This window comes from Dryas octopetala, chromosome 6 (assembly GCF_963921425.1).
Source record: "Dryas octopetala chromosome 6, drDryOcto1.1, whole genome shotgun sequence".
In the NCBI taxonomy this organism is placed as follows: domain Eukaryota; kingdom Viridiplantae; phylum Streptophyta; class Magnoliopsida; order Rosales; family Rosaceae; genus Dryas; species Dryas octopetala.
In genome coordinates, this window is record NC_141371.1 from 1943861 (window position 1) to 1960246 (window position 16386).

General features: G+C 36.8%; 3 protein-coding genes and 1 pseudogene across 3 annotated transcripts; all 4 read left to right on the plus strand.

Annotated features, from left to right (window-relative positions):
* The first annotated feature begins 272 nt into the window (after positions 1 to 272).
* Positions 273 to 1324, plus strand: LOC147280901 (aspartic proteinase nepenthesin-1-like). Its single transcript, XM_086246433.1, has 2 exons — positions 273 to 672; positions 810 to 1324. Exons 1-2 carry the CDS (start codon positions 273 to 275, stop codon positions 1322 to 1324), a joined length of 915 nt encoding a protein of 304 aa, XP_086102559.1.
* Positions 1325 to 2431: 1107 nt separating this feature from the next.
* On the plus strand, positions 2432 to 5172 carry LOC147280902 (pentatricopeptide repeat-containing protein At3g12770 pseudogene; annotated as a pseudogene).
* Positions 5173 to 5796: 624 nt separating this feature from the next.
* LOC147280903 (double-stranded RNA-binding protein 2-like) lies at positions 5797 to 10125 on the plus strand. The gene is made up of 4 exons (XM_086247783.1): positions 5797 to 5984; positions 6826 to 7073; positions 8151 to 8370; positions 8585 to 10125. The coding sequence occupies exons 2-4, from the start codon at positions 6828 to 6830 to the stop codon at positions 9745 to 9747; spliced, it is 1629 nt and encodes a 542-aa protein (XP_086103909.1). The 5' UTR covers positions 5797 to 5984; positions 6826 to 6827; the 3' UTR covers positions 9748 to 10125.
* A 1973-nt stretch (positions 10126 to 12098) lies between these two features.
* LOC147280904 (putative nucleolar protein 5-2) lies at positions 12099 to 15727 on the plus strand. Its single transcript, XM_086246909.1, has 9 exons — positions 12099 to 12194; positions 12487 to 12586; positions 12784 to 12825; positions 12944 to 13123; positions 13262 to 13426; positions 13790 to 13990; positions 14317 to 14814; positions 14887 to 15021; positions 15119 to 15727. Exons 2-9 carry the CDS (start codon positions 12509 to 12511, stop codon positions 15497 to 15499), a joined length of 1680 nt encoding a protein of 559 aa, XP_086103035.1. The 5' UTR covers positions 12099 to 12194; positions 12487 to 12508; the 3' UTR covers positions 15500 to 15727.
* Positions 15728 to 16386: the final 659 nt, after the last annotated feature.

Sequence of the window (16386 nt, forward strand, 5' to 3'; positions counted from 1 at the left end):
AAATTACTGATATTCTCCATTTTTTATTTATGTTGCTGAAAAGTAAAAAGTACTCTTCTCCAGTGCCACTTTAAGAACACTTCATAGGCACCAAACTGAAAATGAATAAATTCCATCTTTGTAAGGCCCAATTATTTCATATATATGGACTTAGCCTTGTAAGGCTCACTACCACCCTACCCATTGGAACCTGTGGTTTTAGCCTCCAGCTCACCCCAATTGATTCAGTTCTCTTCCCAAGAAACTTCACTGGGGAAGAAAGACATCACATAATGGCTGAAATATCAAGAAATCGAGTTCTTAATCTCAAGTCCATCAGTCCAGCCAGAGCAATATTCAACTCAACAGAAGAGTACTTAATGAAGAATGCACCCAATACAATACAAGCTCCCATTCTACGTGCTCTAAGTAATTTCTACATATCATCAATTGCCATTGGCTCAAAACTGTATTCAACCTACTTAATAGTGGATACAGACAGTGATGATACATGGGTTCAGTGTGAAGGATGCACCAATTGCTTTCCTGCAAGGGGAGGAAATTTCAGATACAGAGAATCCTCATCATACCGAAACTTACCTTGTAGCCACCCACTATGTGTTCCCAAATTATGTACTCGTAATGGGCTGTGTCTCTACAAGAATGAATACCTCGGGAACAGCAGCAGTGAGGGTTGGGTTTCAACTGACACCTTCACTTTCTTAGGCACTAACCAAAAGTTCCCAGTAGCATTTGTTGTGGCTTTGATAATCAGAACATACATTTTGGTGCAAACTATGGACCCAACAATATAATTGCTGGTATATTAGGCTTAGGGTCAGGACCGCGGTCCATCCTAAAGCAACTAGTTAGTCAGACCAATGGGCACTTCTCTTATGGCCTACCATCATGGACAACACCAAGGGGAATACATACATTGATACATTTTGGTAATGATGCACAAATAAGAGGAAGCACACAGACAACCCGGCTAGTACCTGTACCCAACATTCCTGCATACAATGTCAATCTGTTGGGTATTCGTATTGGAGAAAAGCGCCTTAATATAGATCCAGTACTTTTCAGGGTGAGACGTGGCCCTAGTGGTGGGTTTTTCATAGACTCTGGTTCTCCTTATACTGTTCTTGTTAAGAGTGCATGTAGGATTTTGAGAGAAGAAATGGTGAAGTATGCTCTGGTACGTTATGGACGACGTCCTCTGCAAGAAAGGGAAGGTCCACTTGACCTTTGCTTTAGACCATTAAGATGGGGATATGACACTTTGCCATCCATGACATATCACTTTGAAGGAGCTGACCTTTTTCTGCATTCTAAGTGTTTTTGAACCTATTAATACTGCTCTTTGCATGGCGATCTTGCCTGTTGGTGATGCACGACTAAATATCCTAGGGGCATTTCAGCAGGCAGATCATCACTTCTTGTTTGATGTTAGACAATCTATAGTTTCCTTTGCTTCAGAGATATGCCACCAATAAAATTTTATGTGATCTAATAAGGTTTTTATTTAATATTAGAAAATTTTGACAATTATATCTCCCAGAGAAATGTTAGTTCTCTCTTTGCCCCTGCACACCTTGCATTCCACATATACACGCCACATGTTAGAGTGGACAACATTTCGAGATATGTTAGTCATGCAAATATTTGAAAAAGTATCAAGCAAGAAGCCTTGAAATATGAATTTTTCTACTTTTTTAATTGATAATCTTAAACTAATTTCCCAACAATAGAATCTCCTAAATATTAAGTATAAAAGTTCAAGCTTGTGTTTTATTTTTTGGTAACAAATATTAAGCTTGTATTAAAAGGAATACAACTACAACATGACCGTTAAATTTTAAATCATTAAAAAAACCACTAAATTTAGAAAGGCCTTTTATCACCAATAGTCCTTCTATTTTCATTCAAACATCAAATTGGTTCCTAAAGTGCATTTTTAAAAAATTGCATCCTTCATCTTTGTCATTGAACATTAATTTGGTCTCTAAATACACTTTGAAAATTCGTTAAAAATAGTTTGGAATACGAAAAAAATTTCCAAAAATTCATACGGACTCTTCTTGACTACTACTATTTTATTGGAGGTTAAATTATCAAATTAATTTTTCAGAAAATTTGGAATTCTCAAACTAATTTCTCGAATTTTTTAGAAAATACTAGACGTCAATTTGATAATTTGACCCTATATAAAAATAGTAGTAGTCAAGACAAGTCTATAAGAATTTTCAAAGAATTTTTTCATACCTTGAACTATATTTGACGAATTTTCAAAATATATCTAATAATTAAATTGATGTTCAATAACAAAAATAAAAGATGACAGTGAAAATGCAATTTAAGAATCAAATTGATATTTTGATAAAAGTTGTGAACTATTTGTGATAAAAAACCATTTAAAAATGAAAATCGCATTAGCGCCTCTATTGCTAGAAACAGAGACTACCGTATGTCTTCTACTAAGAACCACTTTCTTCCCGCGCTTTTTATCTTCGTCTTCTTCATGCGTTCCCTATTCCTTAATATCCACCGCTTTGCTCCCGCAATACCCTTCAAACTCAGCCCCTCGTCTTGCTTCTCAGCCTATGCTTCTTCTTCTACAATCACATTTGCCCAGTTCAACCAATCACCGGATACTGTTTCCAAATTCTTGTCAGTCTTACAACAATTTTCAAAAAGCCTTATCTGGGTCAAGTCCATTCATGCCCAAATTATCACCAATGGTATATTCAAAGGCCAAACTTTGACTACACAACTCGTCAGAGTATACTCTGATTTGGGTAGTTTGGTTGATGCCCGTCAGGTGTTTGATCAATTTTGTCAGCCAAAAACCATTCTTTACAATGCCATGATTTATGGGTATTTAAGAAAAGGGAGATACAATGAGACCCTAGAGTTGTTTAGATTGATGGGTTCTTGTAACGTGGAGATTGATAGTTATACGTGTAATTATGCGCTTAAGGCGTGCACGGGTTTATCGGATTATAAAATGGGTATGGAAGTTATTAAGAGGGCTGCGGATAAAAGATTTGAAAGTAATGGGTTCTTAGGGAGTTCAATGATTAATTTCTTGGTGAAATTTGGTAAAATTGGTGATGCGCAAAGGGTTTTTGATAGGATGCCGGAAAGAGATGTTGTCTGTTGGAATTCAATTATTGCTGGCTATGTGCAATCTAGTCAGTTTGGTAAGGCATTGGATATGTTTCTTGAAATGTGTAATTGTGGGATTAGGCCGAGTCCAGTAACTATGCTGAGCATAATTCAAGTATGCATTAAAAGTGAGGACTTCAAGCTTGGAAAATGCGTTCATGGTTGCATAGTTGGACTGGGAATGAATGATGAGGTTTTGGTGCTTACCTCATTGGTTGATATGTATAGTAATATGGGTGACATGCAAAGTGCCTGTTGGGTTTTTGAGACCATGCCCAGAAGAAATTTGGTTTCGTGGAATGTCATAATCTCGGGATGCATTCAAAATGGTCTGGTACATGAATCTTTTGCCTTCTTCCATAGATTAGTAACCAGTGGTGGTGGGTTTGATTCAGGAACTATGGTGAGCCTTATTCAGGGATGTTCTCAAACAGCTGATTTGGAAAGTGGAAAAGTCCTACATTGTTGTGTTTTCAGGAGGGGTTTTGAGCTAAATCCCATTTTGTCTACTGCCATTGTTGATTTGTACTCCAAATGTGGTGCAGTAAGGCAAGCAACTTTTGTTTTTGACAGAATGAAAGGGAGGAACGTGATTACATGGACTGCTATGCTGGTAGGTTTGACACAAAATGGGCATGCAGAAGAAGCCTTGAAACTATTCTGTCAGATGCGAAAAGAGGGAGTTGTGGCCAATTCAGTGACTCTTGTTAGTTTAGTCCATTCTTGTGCCCATTTGGGCTCTCTGAAGAAAGGAAGGAGTGTTCATGCTCATTTAATCCGGCATGGCCATGCATTTGATGTTGTTAACATGACGGCCTTGGTTGATATGTATGCCAAGTGTGGAAAAATAAAGTATGCTGAGAGGATATTTGACAATGGCTCAATTTGCAGAGATGTTATACTATGGAATTCTATGATAACAAGCTATGGTATACATGGCTATGGACAGCAAGCTCTTGGTGTCTACAGAAGAATGAAGGAGGAGGGATTTAAGCCAAATGAAACCTCCTTTCTTTCTCTTCTAACTGCTTGTAGTCACTCAGGACTAGTGGAAGAGGGCATTGGATTGTTCCACGGCATGGAGAGAGACCATGACATTAGGCTGAATGAAAAACACTATGCTAGTTTTGTGGATCTTTTAAGCCGAGCAGGCCGGTTTGAAGAAGCCGAGGCATTGATTAAACAAATGCCTTTTGAACCAGGAAGTTTTGTTCTTGAAGCATTGCTGAGTGGATGTCAAGCTCACAAGAACATTGATCTGGGTATAAAGACAGCAGATAGAGTACTCTGTATTGACTCCATGAACCCTGGAATTTATGTTGTGTTATCAAACATTTATGCTCAAGCAAGGAGATGGGATGCAGTAAATCACATTCGAAGCCTTATGAGGACAAGGGGACTAAGGAAAACACCCGGGTATAGCTTGATTGAAGTAGGAAACCAGGTTTACACATTTTTTGCAGGAGACAATTTGCATCCGAATTGGGCAGAGATTTATCAGCATTTAGAGAACTTAAGAGTAGAGGTGGAGGCTTGTGGTTATGTGCCTGATACAAGTTGTGTTCTTCGTGATATGGATGAGGCAATGAAGGTAAAGTTGCTATGGGGCCATAGCGAGAGATTAGCCATTGCATTTGGGCTTCTAAGCACACCTGCTGGAAGCTTGATTAGGATCACAAAGAACCTGCGTGTATGTGTTGACTGTCACAATGTGACTAAATATATATCCAGAATAGTGAGGAGGGAACTTATTGTGAGAGATGCAAATCGTTTCCATCACTTTGTCAATGGGAAATGCTCCTGCAATGATTACTGGTGATGAGGGGGGTCTTCTCCTAAGTACATGGCAACAACAGGAAGTTCAAAGCTCATCTCCTTATTTGTAGTTTGTACACTCATGTCCCAGATAGTTATTGTCAAGACCACCCAAAACTGAGTGGGACGGTCCTAGTGTCCCACGTCATCAAGTTGACGTGGTAGGATCAACTACTTGTAAGAAGTTATATTTAAAAAGTTTGTAGTTTTTAATAGACAAAATGAAGTTAATTATGCATTACTAACACATGACTTTTTATTAGTAGTTGATTTTACTATATCAACGTGATAACGTGATGAGATCATCTCACCCAAGTTTTTTTAATGTTATATTATATTGTTTAAAAGAAAAAAAAAATCAATCTTTAATCAATCAATGATAATGAACAAAGAATGATACTACAATTACATTTTTATAAAAAAATTATGTATATTAATTATTACGATTTGTATATAGACCTATTATGAAGACATTATCATATAATTTTTGTTGGTAAATTAGGGAATTGAACGCTTGACTTATCTTGTTATATAATTGGTGGCACAATTTATTTTGCCAATTACATTGTCCTCCGCAAACTGTACAGTCTGTACCATGTTTAATTAATGAACTAATCTACTTTACCGAGAAAAGGAGCAATTAATTTTTACCAGGAAAAAAAATGAAGTAATATTTGCGAGTAGTCAGCGACTCAGCGTAACCAAGAAGACGACGACGCTTCATGTGTCTACTTCACCAACAGGCAACTACCTCTCCGACGTATAAAATAACAGAGTTCAAACTGTACTCTGTAGTATACACAACACACTCTCTCTCTCCAGGCCTACAGCTCCTTCCGTCAGCAGGTGACAAAGAAATTAGAGAGAGAAAATTATAGAATGGAGTGAAAAAAAAAAAAAAACATTAAAAACAAAAGGTCCACAGTCCACTTTACTATACTGTTGTCTTTCACTTTCTTGCTGCTTTTTCCTTCACTTTCTCGGGAAAATTAGTTTCTCAACCTCGGAGTATTGAATTGAAGGTGAGTGATTCAGTCACTATTTAAGCTCATTCACAGATCGTTTTTCTCATTTGTTTATGCTGTTACTCGGAGTTTTAGTTGGTTCTTGTTTGTTTTTTTTTTATCTAATTTGATGTTTCCAATTGGTGATGTCAAATTGTCAATTGGGTCTCTGTGATTACTTTATGCTTATTTTGGTGTTAATTGGGTGTGATCGATGTGGAATTGAATATTGTTAATGGGTCGACTTTTAACTTCATGATGATGATGGATATGTTATTCTGCCGAGAAAATGTGTTTTTTGATGGTTTCTTTGGTTACTTTAAGTTCTCGTTTGAAAATTTTGAGAATCCACATTAATTTTGACAATAGAAATCGATAAAAATGGAAAGTGGTTAGCTGTTTGCTTCATTTTGTTTTCAAAGATGCAATTGCAATCTGAAAATGGAATTGCAGAAATGACTTCTTAATGTTCTGGGAAGAGGGCAGTTTTAGAGGAATTGGAAACATTTGGTTTCCAGAAGCTGCTCTCACTGGAAATATGAGTTTTGAAATGGAACCAGAAATGCCCACCGAAAAACAACCTATTTGACTTGAGTTTGGATGAAGGTGTTGATTAATTTATATATATTTTTTATGCTCTTGCTCTACTGTGAGATTTCCGGTCTAATCAGAGCTTACTTATGACACATCAAAATACTGAAGATTTGCTTGTTGTTTAGATAAACTGTTCCTAGCATCTGGCCAATGTTTGTTTTGTTAAACTGAGGATATCTTTGCCATTCGTGTTGAATTTGAAAGCTCTCTCTCTCTAATCTTTTGAAAACAGAACACCTTTTAATTGTTGTATAGAATGTTACAGGCATGTATAAGAACCAATTGCAAGAGTTAGCTCAGAGAAGTTGCTTCAATTTGCCGTCTTATTCATGCATCCGGGAAGGACCAGATCATGCCCCTCGATTCAAAGTAACCGTTAACTTCAATGGAGAAACTTTTGAAAGTCCTAAATTTTGCTCTACACTTAGACAGGCAGAACATGCTGCGGCAGAGGTAGCATTGAACACACTTGCAAAAAGAGGACCTTCCAGAGCATTGGCTGCAAGAGTTTTGGTGAGTAGCAAAAATAGTAGTGCTTTATTTCTTTTAGTTTTGGGGCCAAGTTGCTTTATGTGTTCACAATTTGTTAGTTTCAGGTAGCTAGAGGTCGATGATTCTTTTTTTATGTTTTGGAGTAAATGATTAATACCCTTGATCATATGTCTTTTTTATTTTATATGTATGATAAGATAATCCCAATGAGTGTAGAGCCCCCCCTTCCCCAAACATAATTTGAACTGTATGGGAAAACTGGTACAAGACTTTACTATCTTTTCTTTTTCCCAAAAATTATGAATGAGAATTGATGAGGGTGAGCCTTGGCACAATGATGGTTTGCCCCAAGCAACCTGGTGGTCGCAGATTCAATTTTCAGAAACAGCCTTTCTCGAAACAGGGGTATAGCTACATATGTCTTATTCTTTATAGACCCTGCATTAGCAGGAGCATTATTCATTAGGCTGCTTTCTTTTTTTACCTATTGGAATTGATCATGCATCCTCTGAGAATTTATTCCTCCTCTTCCCCACCATTCAACCCAAAAATTAAAGAAGTCTCAGCATAAATGTTGCATTCAAAGTTTCATACTTCTATTTGAATTCCTTCCCCCAACACATTCTGATCCTTAGTTGTCAATATCTTTGGAAATGTTTCAGCCTTTTGACAAAATGAATGCTACTTGAGGTGGATAAAGGTTCAGAAGAATTTAGTTTGATAGAAAACCTGGAAGGAAAAATTATGAGAAAACCTGTTCAAGCTAATTATATTCTGGTCCCCTCTTGTTATGGTGGGATCTATATGCTACTTGGGGTGGATGAAGGTTCAGAAGAATTTAGTTGATAGAAAACCCCAGGAAGGGAAAATATGAGAAAACATGTTCAAGAAAACTAATATTTTGGGTCCCCACTTGTTGCCGTGACCTCATTTTATAAACATGTGACCTCTCATGATATGTCGCTTATTCTTATTGTCCAAATTTTTCCTTTCTTTTCCTTATAACTAAATAGAAACTGCCAAAGAACATAGTTGATCAATAATTAGTATTGATGGCCAAAAAAAATAATAATTAGTATTGTGCATTTTGCTACACAGGATGAGACTGGAGTTTACAAGAACTTGCTTCAGGAGACTGCTCACAGAGCTGGCTTGAACCTTCCTGTTTATACCACTGTTCGATCTGGACCAGGCCATGTTCCTGTGTTCTCGTGTACTGTTGAGCTAGCAGGAATGAGCTTTATGGGGGAACCGGCTAGGACAAAGAAACAAGCTCAGAAAAATGCTGCAATGGCTGCTTGGGTAGCCTTAAAAAGATGTATGCACTTTCTCCTTATTATCTTTTTTCTTTTAGTTCTGAGTGCTCTAGTTTTGTTGGAACCAAACAACCATTTTGTGGGTTGCCTTGAAAGATCGCATGCCTTGTTTCCTGCTTTTGGCTGCTTATCAATTCAATCAAGGAAATTTCCTAACTTTGGAATTCAGGAAGGTAAACTCCTATATATGTATATCATTCCATGTTACTCCTGCAGTGGTTCAACGTGGCTCCTCTTCTGCTCCAGTGGAGTCTAAAGCCAATGAAGAACAGGACCAAGTCATTATTGCTCGTATTCTTGGACGTCTACGTCCATCTGGGTCTAAGAAAACTCAAAATGATCGCGGACATGAGCAACAGAGATACATACCCATCTGCAACAAATCTACCCTACCAACAACACCAAGCTTATATCCTATGCAATTCCATAACTGGGCTTACTCTAATTATTCCCATGAAATAGCCATGTACCAGTTGTGGCAGCAAGAGCAATTATTACAGCACCAACATCGCCTGCTGGCACTTCCTGTTGCACCAGCTACTCCATCTCTTCCTCAGATATTTCCATTTATGCAATCTGTGCTCCGGCCAGATCACTGTCTATATTTTCCAGCCAGGGAGCAAGAGTCAACCTCTATGGGACCCAGAATTACAATTGCTACCTCAGGCCCATCATTCTGCTTCTCCAACCATTTGGTTCCTAATGCGATCAGGGGCAAGTCCACGGTGACTATTCAAGAGATACAGGAAGAAAAACCAGAAGAATCACCTGAGTACTCTCCATCTGTAGTGTCAGATCCCTTTGGTCTTGGAAACAGGAATACTGAACTAAGAATTCAGGAACAAGTTCAGGATGAGAAACAGAAGCTTGGTGAGTCAGGAAGAAAAATTGGGAACCTTCAGCTGGAAGGGAACCCAACTAGGCAATTTGAATGGTCTCACCCTAGGACCATGGATTCTTCTGGTTTTAAGCCAGTTGACTTTCAATTACAAAATCCCCGTGGTTTTGACTCTTGTAGGCCCAATTTGAGACCCCAAAATCCTCCGAGAGTGAGTTCTCCTAGAAGCCTAAGACCACCATCTGCTGCAGATCCTGTAATGATCAGAACTATAAGGTCCACTTCTTCACTGGGGTCTAGACCACAAAATTTGCAAACCAGGATTCCTGCTCCACCAAGAATGAGAAGTGGGATGCCTTCATGTTCAGCCACACCCATGCCTGAAAGAATAGAACTAGGAGGACTACGGCCTAGTTTCATGGCACCAGCTGTTCGAATTAGATCAGTTGTACCAGTTTGTTCAGCTCCACCAGCAAGAAAATTGCCAAGTTGCAGCCAGGAGAGAGTGTTACCCAACATGGAGAAGAAAGATACCAATTGAGAAGACATTTCGAAAACAAGTTCAGAGCTTGGTAAGCTTCAAATATGAACCAAGTATAGATAATACACAAGTCCTTTTAGAAATGAGATATGGGTAGTTGATGTTGTGAGCAATAGGTTTATGAGAAGCCGTTGATGCTTCTGCAAAGTAATTAATTAGAATAAATTAATGAGTAGTTTTTTGGGAATTCTCTTAATAAATTTGAGATTATATTCTTTGAGCTTAATCAGGGTTGTAACATTCATTCTGATTTTTCATATATGAATGATATATCAGTTTAAAGAGAGGTCTGATCAGAGAAGTGGTGGGAGAAATTGCAGTGTATAATTTTTGGTGCAATTTCGAGAAGTCCTTGTAGTCTCCTTTTATTCTTTTTTCCCACTCTCATGATTTGCTTCACAAAAGAGTGTACTCCATTATATATGTATAAGGGATTCCTCAAATAATTTTATTTAAGGGATGTCTTATGGGGCTCACTCTATATGGTATTTTAATAATCCGAATAATTTATTTTGAGGTCCATTAATTTTAACTACTAAATTTCAATAATTTTTTAGTTTAGGTACCAAAATTAAATAGTATTTTAGATTAGGTACTTGTTAAAAAGTCAAACAAATTAATAAAGTAAAAGGTATTAGAATTTACAAATATTATATCACATGCCACTACAATAAAAAAATAAAAAAAATATTACATCACAAATATTACATTAATTTATACTATATTGTATTAAAAAAAAAATCAATTCAGTCACAACTTAACTGTGACTGTCTTGGTAAATTGAAAGAGACAACTCACACCACTATACTATATATTATTTTGAGTAAAAATATTGTTTTAACCTCTATTTATACTATATTGTAGTATAATTTCTCTTAAAAAAATTCAATTAAGTCACAACTTAACTGTGACTGTCTCACAACTTAGATGTGACTGTCATTCAGTCACAACTAAATTTGAAATTGTGAGTGTCATACAGTCACAACTAAATGTGAAGTTAAGACTATATTAGCAAATTTTCAAGATAATATAAAAGCCTCAAGGGCAATTTTGTCAAAACCTTATAAATTTTAACTAATACTCATCATATGTGGGTCAAAGGATAAAAATGTCAAATGGAAAAGGTTCAAATCAAAGGAGCCAACATATTTGTGACATAATCTAAAAAACTATATTTAAATTTGGTAGTTCAATTGAAATATTATATGGTTTTTATGCTATACCAAAAAATTATTGGGATTTGCTATTTAATCATAATTTTCTATTTATTTTGTAGGTCTCTATTCAAAGATTATTCTTGCAAACAAAATATTTTTGATAAATACTTGAAAATAATGGTAATTTAATCAAATGGGTAAATGCCCCTTATATAGGAAAACACCCCTAATTCATGTGCACAAGAAAATGCCCCAAATACGGGAAATCACCATTTATACCATAAATTGCCCATTGTATAGAAAAATATCCCTCTTATACGGGAAAATGCCCCTTATACGGCAAAACTCTTTTGATGTGTACATAAAAAAAAAAATGCCCCTTGTACGAAAAATGTCTATTATGCAAGTGTATGTGAAAACACTCCTTATACAGGAAAACTTTACATATACGAAAAAACACCCCTTATATAGGAAAACGTCTCAAATATGAGAAAACGTCTCAGATATGAGTGCATAGGAAGACGCCCCGCACATAGGAAAATGCCAATGATACTCGTGCACGGGAAAATGCTCGTTATACAGGAAAACGCTCAGTATACACGATATAACATCATAAACAGAATTATACTTTATATAAATACTTAGAAAGTATATTTCTTTTCTTTTCTTTTGCCATGTTTTTCAAATTATAACTTATAAGACAGGGAAAAAGCTTATTATCATAAGAAAGAGAAATTATAAATATGGTCAAATGGGAAGTCAATTGCCCAAAAGAGAGCAAAAATGGGTTCAAATAATTGCACACCTCAGACCAATCCACACCTAACACCAGTGTTATGCTCTGACTTAAAAAACATAATTTTTTTTTTCGGAAAAAAAAAAAAAACATAATTTTTTGCGGAAAGAAAAACGAAGAAAAAAACAAAAAAGAAAAAACTTATGAAAAACCCCCAAAAACCCTAATGTAACTGGAAGTATGTATCATATGTCCAAGCTTACAATTTGCACCCGCCTTGTACGTTTGCCACGTAACGAGGCGCCGTAATTTATTGCGACTATTGGGACAAGAATGCCCAGAGAAAATTACCAAATACCCCAAAGTACCCTCGGCCGGTGACAGATGTCCTTCACAAACATCTCGCGCATGTTTTTCAGTAGTCTTAGAGAAATCACCATATAAATATACAACTTTTCTCTACCACTGAAACCTTTAAACCCTAGACCCTTCTCTTCCTTGCTCTCTCTGTTCCCAGTCCTCACCCTCTCTAACGCAGCTGAGCAGAGAAAGAGGTAAGCAATCATCGTTTGATTACTATTCTTTGTTGACAAAACCTGCCCCTTCTCTCTGTCTGTCTCTGTCTCTCTCTCTCGCTCTCTCTCTCTCTCTCTCTCTCTCTCTCTCTCTCTCTCTATATATATATATATATACTTATAAATGCCCATGTTTGTGTTTTGGTAAAAATTGGTACTAGTGTATTTTTTCTTAAAGATTGGTGTGTTATCATAAGAAATAAATTATGGGCATGAAGCTGGTTCTTAAATGATTGATTCGAGGGATGATTTTGTTTTTCATTTTGTGTAGGTGTGTTCGAGGGGTTGGAAAAATGCTTGTGTTGTTTGAAACCCCGGCGGGTTTTGCCCTATTTAAAGTGTTGGATGAAGGGAAGCTCTCCAAAGTTGAGGTAAGTACGGTCTTCAAACTGTATATGTGTATGTATTTTCTGTTTGATTTCTGAGAAGAGTGGCGGAATGTGTGACAGAATGGAACTTTAAGTCTGTTTTACAGTGATTGAAAACATATATGAGCTGCCTCTAAAAGAAGTTCTCAGCTTTTAAGTTTTGGGTATTTTTGTTTTCTAACTCTTAAATGGTATTGCAGGACTTATGGAAGGAATTTTCAAGTACAGACTCAGCTAGACAGGTAATATCTCCTTGTGTGTGTGTTTCTGTGGATTTCTTTTTCCAATGTATTTGTCTTTTTTTATGCTTGATTTGTGCAATTTTTTAGTTAATCTAATTTTATATGGTATTGATATTAGGTTGTGAAATTGAAAGCTTTTTCCAAGTTTGAGAATACAGCAGAGGCTTTGGAAGCAGCAACCTTGTTGATTGACAGTAAACCCACCAAAGGTCTGCGCAAGTTCTTACGTGCCCACTGCGATGGTGAAACACTGGCTGTTGCTGATTCAAAGCTTGGAAATGTCATTAAGGACAAACTGGTTTGCCACTGTTCTTCTCTACAGAAATTTACATTGTTGTGAAACCTTTTAATGATTAAGGAGAGAGTAGTCTGTTGTAATTTGATGTTTTGATGTTTATTTCATATTATTTAAGTCAATTCATTTAATTTCTTGCAGAAAATAGACTGCGTGCACAACAATGCTGTTATGGAGTTGATGAGAGGTGTAAGAAATCAGTTGACTGAACTCATATCTGGTCTACAAGTTCAAGATTTGGCACCAATGAGCTTGGGGTTATCTCATAGCTTATCTCGGTACAAGCTCAAGTTCAGTGCTGATAAGGTGTGTGTTTCCTGATTTTAACATCTTGTTAGCTCTGGAATAGTATGTGATTAGAAGATTCTTCCCCTTGAGAGAAAATGGGGAGGAATAAAGTAAATTCATTTATATACACAGGTGTGTTTGCGCACGCGTGTGTGTGCACCCTCGAGTTATTGATAATACATTTTTCTGTCCGATTACATTAATGATGTTGGGCGGTGCTTTGTTTTGTCATAATGCCAGTATATAAAATCAATTAAGTTATTTGAGCCTTCTGCATTTTGTTTTGGGTGAAGGGTGCCATTCAAATCTCTAGTCTGATTTCTATGTGATAGATAATTTTGGGAGGGTGCTGTAAATCTAATTTATGTTTTTGACTTCCAGGTTGATACAATGGTTATTCAAGCCATCGGTTTGCTTGATGATCTTGATAAAGAGCTAAACACATATGCAATGAGGGTTCGAGAATGGTACGGTTGGCATTTTCCAGAGCTTGCTAAGATAGTGCAGGACAACATTGTTTATGCCAAGGCAGTGAAGCTGATGGGTTATCGTTCTAATGCTGCAAAGCTTGATTTTTCTGAGGTAGTACTTAGTGATTTATTTTGCTGTTGTAATCATAATAGTGACTCTTATGGGTTTCCAGTGTATTCACCCTTTTTCTATGGTTGAATATTCTTTATGACCCTATTTATATAGATGAATACTCTTTACAAAGGGTGACTTAATTATGTGTTCTCATCATAGTTTGCCGAACACATCTTTAGACTTATGTTCTTGATCTCCTCTGCCAGAAAGACCATGGGTACTATTGGATCATAATGTTAGTTTTGATCTTATTGTATCTGTTATAAGGCAAAGAGTGATGCTGATAAAAATGAATCACATTTTTCTTGGTCAAAATATAACAGATATTGCCAGAGGAGGTTGAGACTGAATTGAAGGAAGCAGCTATGATATCCATGGGAACTGAAATTAGTGACCTTGATTTGATGAACATCAAAGAACTGTGTGACCAAGTCCTTTCTCTCGCTGAGTACAGAGCTCAGCTATATGATTATCTAAAAAGCAGGATGAACACCATTGCACCGAATTTGACTGCTCTTGTTGGAGAGCTTGTTGGTGCTCGCCTCATTGCCCATGGTGGTAGCTTGTTGAACCTTGCAAAGCAGCCTGGGAGCACAGTTCAGATTCTTGGAGCTGAAAAGGCCCTCTTCAGAGCACTGAAGACTAAGCATGCAACTCCAAAATATGGGCTTATCTATCATGCATCCTTGATTGGTCAAGCAGCACCAAAGCTCAAAGGAAAAATTTCTCGGTCACTTGCTGCAAAAGCTGCATTGGCAATCAGATATGATGCTCTTGGAGATAACCAAGATAATTCAATGGGATTGGAAAATCGAGCCAAGGTATATCTTCCTTCTCAATGTTTTGCTTTTACCTTTTTGAAAGCGTCTGCTTAGACATAATCATCTTCACAGCTTGAAGCACGGTTAAGGAATCTTGAAGGCAAAGAATTGGGTCGGTTTTCTGGATCTGCTAAAGGCAAACCAAAGATAGAAGTCTATGACAAGGATCGCAAGAAGGGAGCTGGAGGATTGATAACTGCTGCCAAGGTATGACATTTTTTTTTGTCTCAATAAGGTATGACATTTGTTTTGTTATTTACTTCAGTTTGTCAGTTGATTATTATGAACTCTCTGTTACTTGCAGGCATATAATCCTGCAGCAGATTCAGTTCTTGGGCAAACGACAACTCCTGCAAATAAATATGAGAAGAACAAGACTGAGGAAACAGCAGAGGAGGCTCCTGTTACTGGTGAAGATAAGAAGGAGAAGAAGAAAAAGAAGAAGAAGGCTGATGACGTGGACATGCCTGTGGCAAATGACGGAAATGCCAATGGGGAAGCAGAAGGTGAGGAGCCTGTGAAGAAGGAAAAAAAGAAAAAGAAGAAACATTCAGCTGAGGATGTTGAGGTACAGGAAAATGATGATGTGGGAGCGAAGAAGAAAAGGAAAAGAAAACATGCTGAAGAAGAATCTGAAATGCCAAGCAAGAAGAAAGAAAAGAAGAAGAAGAAAACTGAGGATTGAGGAATTTCGGCAAGTTGTGGTGACCGGCAAACCGACAATTTTGGTCAACTTAGGCAATCAGTCAATTTTTCTATATATAAAATCTGTCTTCTGTTGTTTCATTCCTTTGCTAGTGTGGTTTTTCAAGCTACTTCTGTAGTTCTTCTGTAACCTCTAATTTCTTATGGACAACTGTGGCATGAAGTTGGTTAAGGGAGAGTAGATATTGCTGCAATGGCAGTTGGCCTATTCAAGTGTTCTCCGTGTTTTTGTCTCTCCTTTCAAAGTCTGATTCCAAGTTTCATCTGCCTGCGGCTGTAAAAATGAAGGGCATAAATATAATATATTTGTCACGTTAAACACAAAGTTTTAAATGAATTTACAGTGTTTACTGTTGGAAAACTGGGTAAAAGTTTCTATTACAAACTCAAACAAAGATATTTTGTTTTGTTGCAAATGTTCGAGGAGTATTTCGTTAGGTACATTTTTTATGATGTCAAAACTGGAGAACTTAATGTACTTTTGAAGGGTAGAGGTACATTTTTATGATATCAATTTCAGAAAATTTAAAGAGTTCTGATATAGTAACTCTCTAGTGGTATACTGTATACAAATTAAAAGGAAATCAAAAGAAGTGGTCTAGCATTATATATCAAATAGTACTTGCTAAGATATAAATCAATGGTATTGGGTTTCATTGATCGAGCTTGATTATCTTTCGGTTTGCCACTTCAACGACATGCTAGCTTGATGAAATTTTCGATGCGATCACAATACTAGCCGAAAAGTTACTCCTACGCTTATCCATTTGTCACACGTATGTAAATGAGTTTTGATTTAATGTAAATAGTTCAATTCATAGTAATACATGCTTAGAATAACATGTCCATTTGACCAACTTGGAATTA

Bases quoted from the DNA above. Each gene is read 5' to 3' on its own strand.
- LOC147280901 (XM_086246433.1), top strand. From the start codon at position 273: ATGGCTGAAATATCAAGAAATCGAGTTCTTAATCTCAAGTCCATCAGT. The intron at 673-809 runs GTTGGGTTTCAA...CTGGTATATTAG, and splicing joins CGGGAACAGCAGCAGTGAGG to GCTTAGGGTCAGGACCGCGG.
- LOC147280903 (XM_086247783.1), top strand. From the start codon at position 6,828: ATGTATAAGAACCAATTGCAAGAGTTAGCTCAGAGAAGTTGCTTCAAT. The intron at 7,074-8,150 runs GTGAGTAGCAAA...TTTGCTACACAG, and splicing joins CATTGGCTGCAAGAGTTTTG to GATGAGACTGGAGTTTACAA. The intron at 8,371-8,584 runs GTATGCACTTTC...TTACTCCTGCAG, and splicing joins TTGGGTAGCCTTAAAAAGAT to TGGTTCAACGTGGCTCCTCT.
- LOC147280904 (XM_086246909.1), top strand. From the start codon at position 12,509: ATGCTTGTGTTGTTTGAAACCCCGGCGGGTTTTGCCCTATTTAAAGTG. The intron at 13,427-13,789 runs GTGTGTGTTTCC...TTTGACTTCCAG, and splicing joins TCAAGTTCAGTGCTGATAAG to GTTGATACAATGGTTATTCA. The intron at 13,991-14,316 runs GTAGTACTTAGT...AAAATATAACAG, and splicing joins CAAAGCTTGATTTTTCTGAG to ATATTGCCAGAGGAGGTTGA.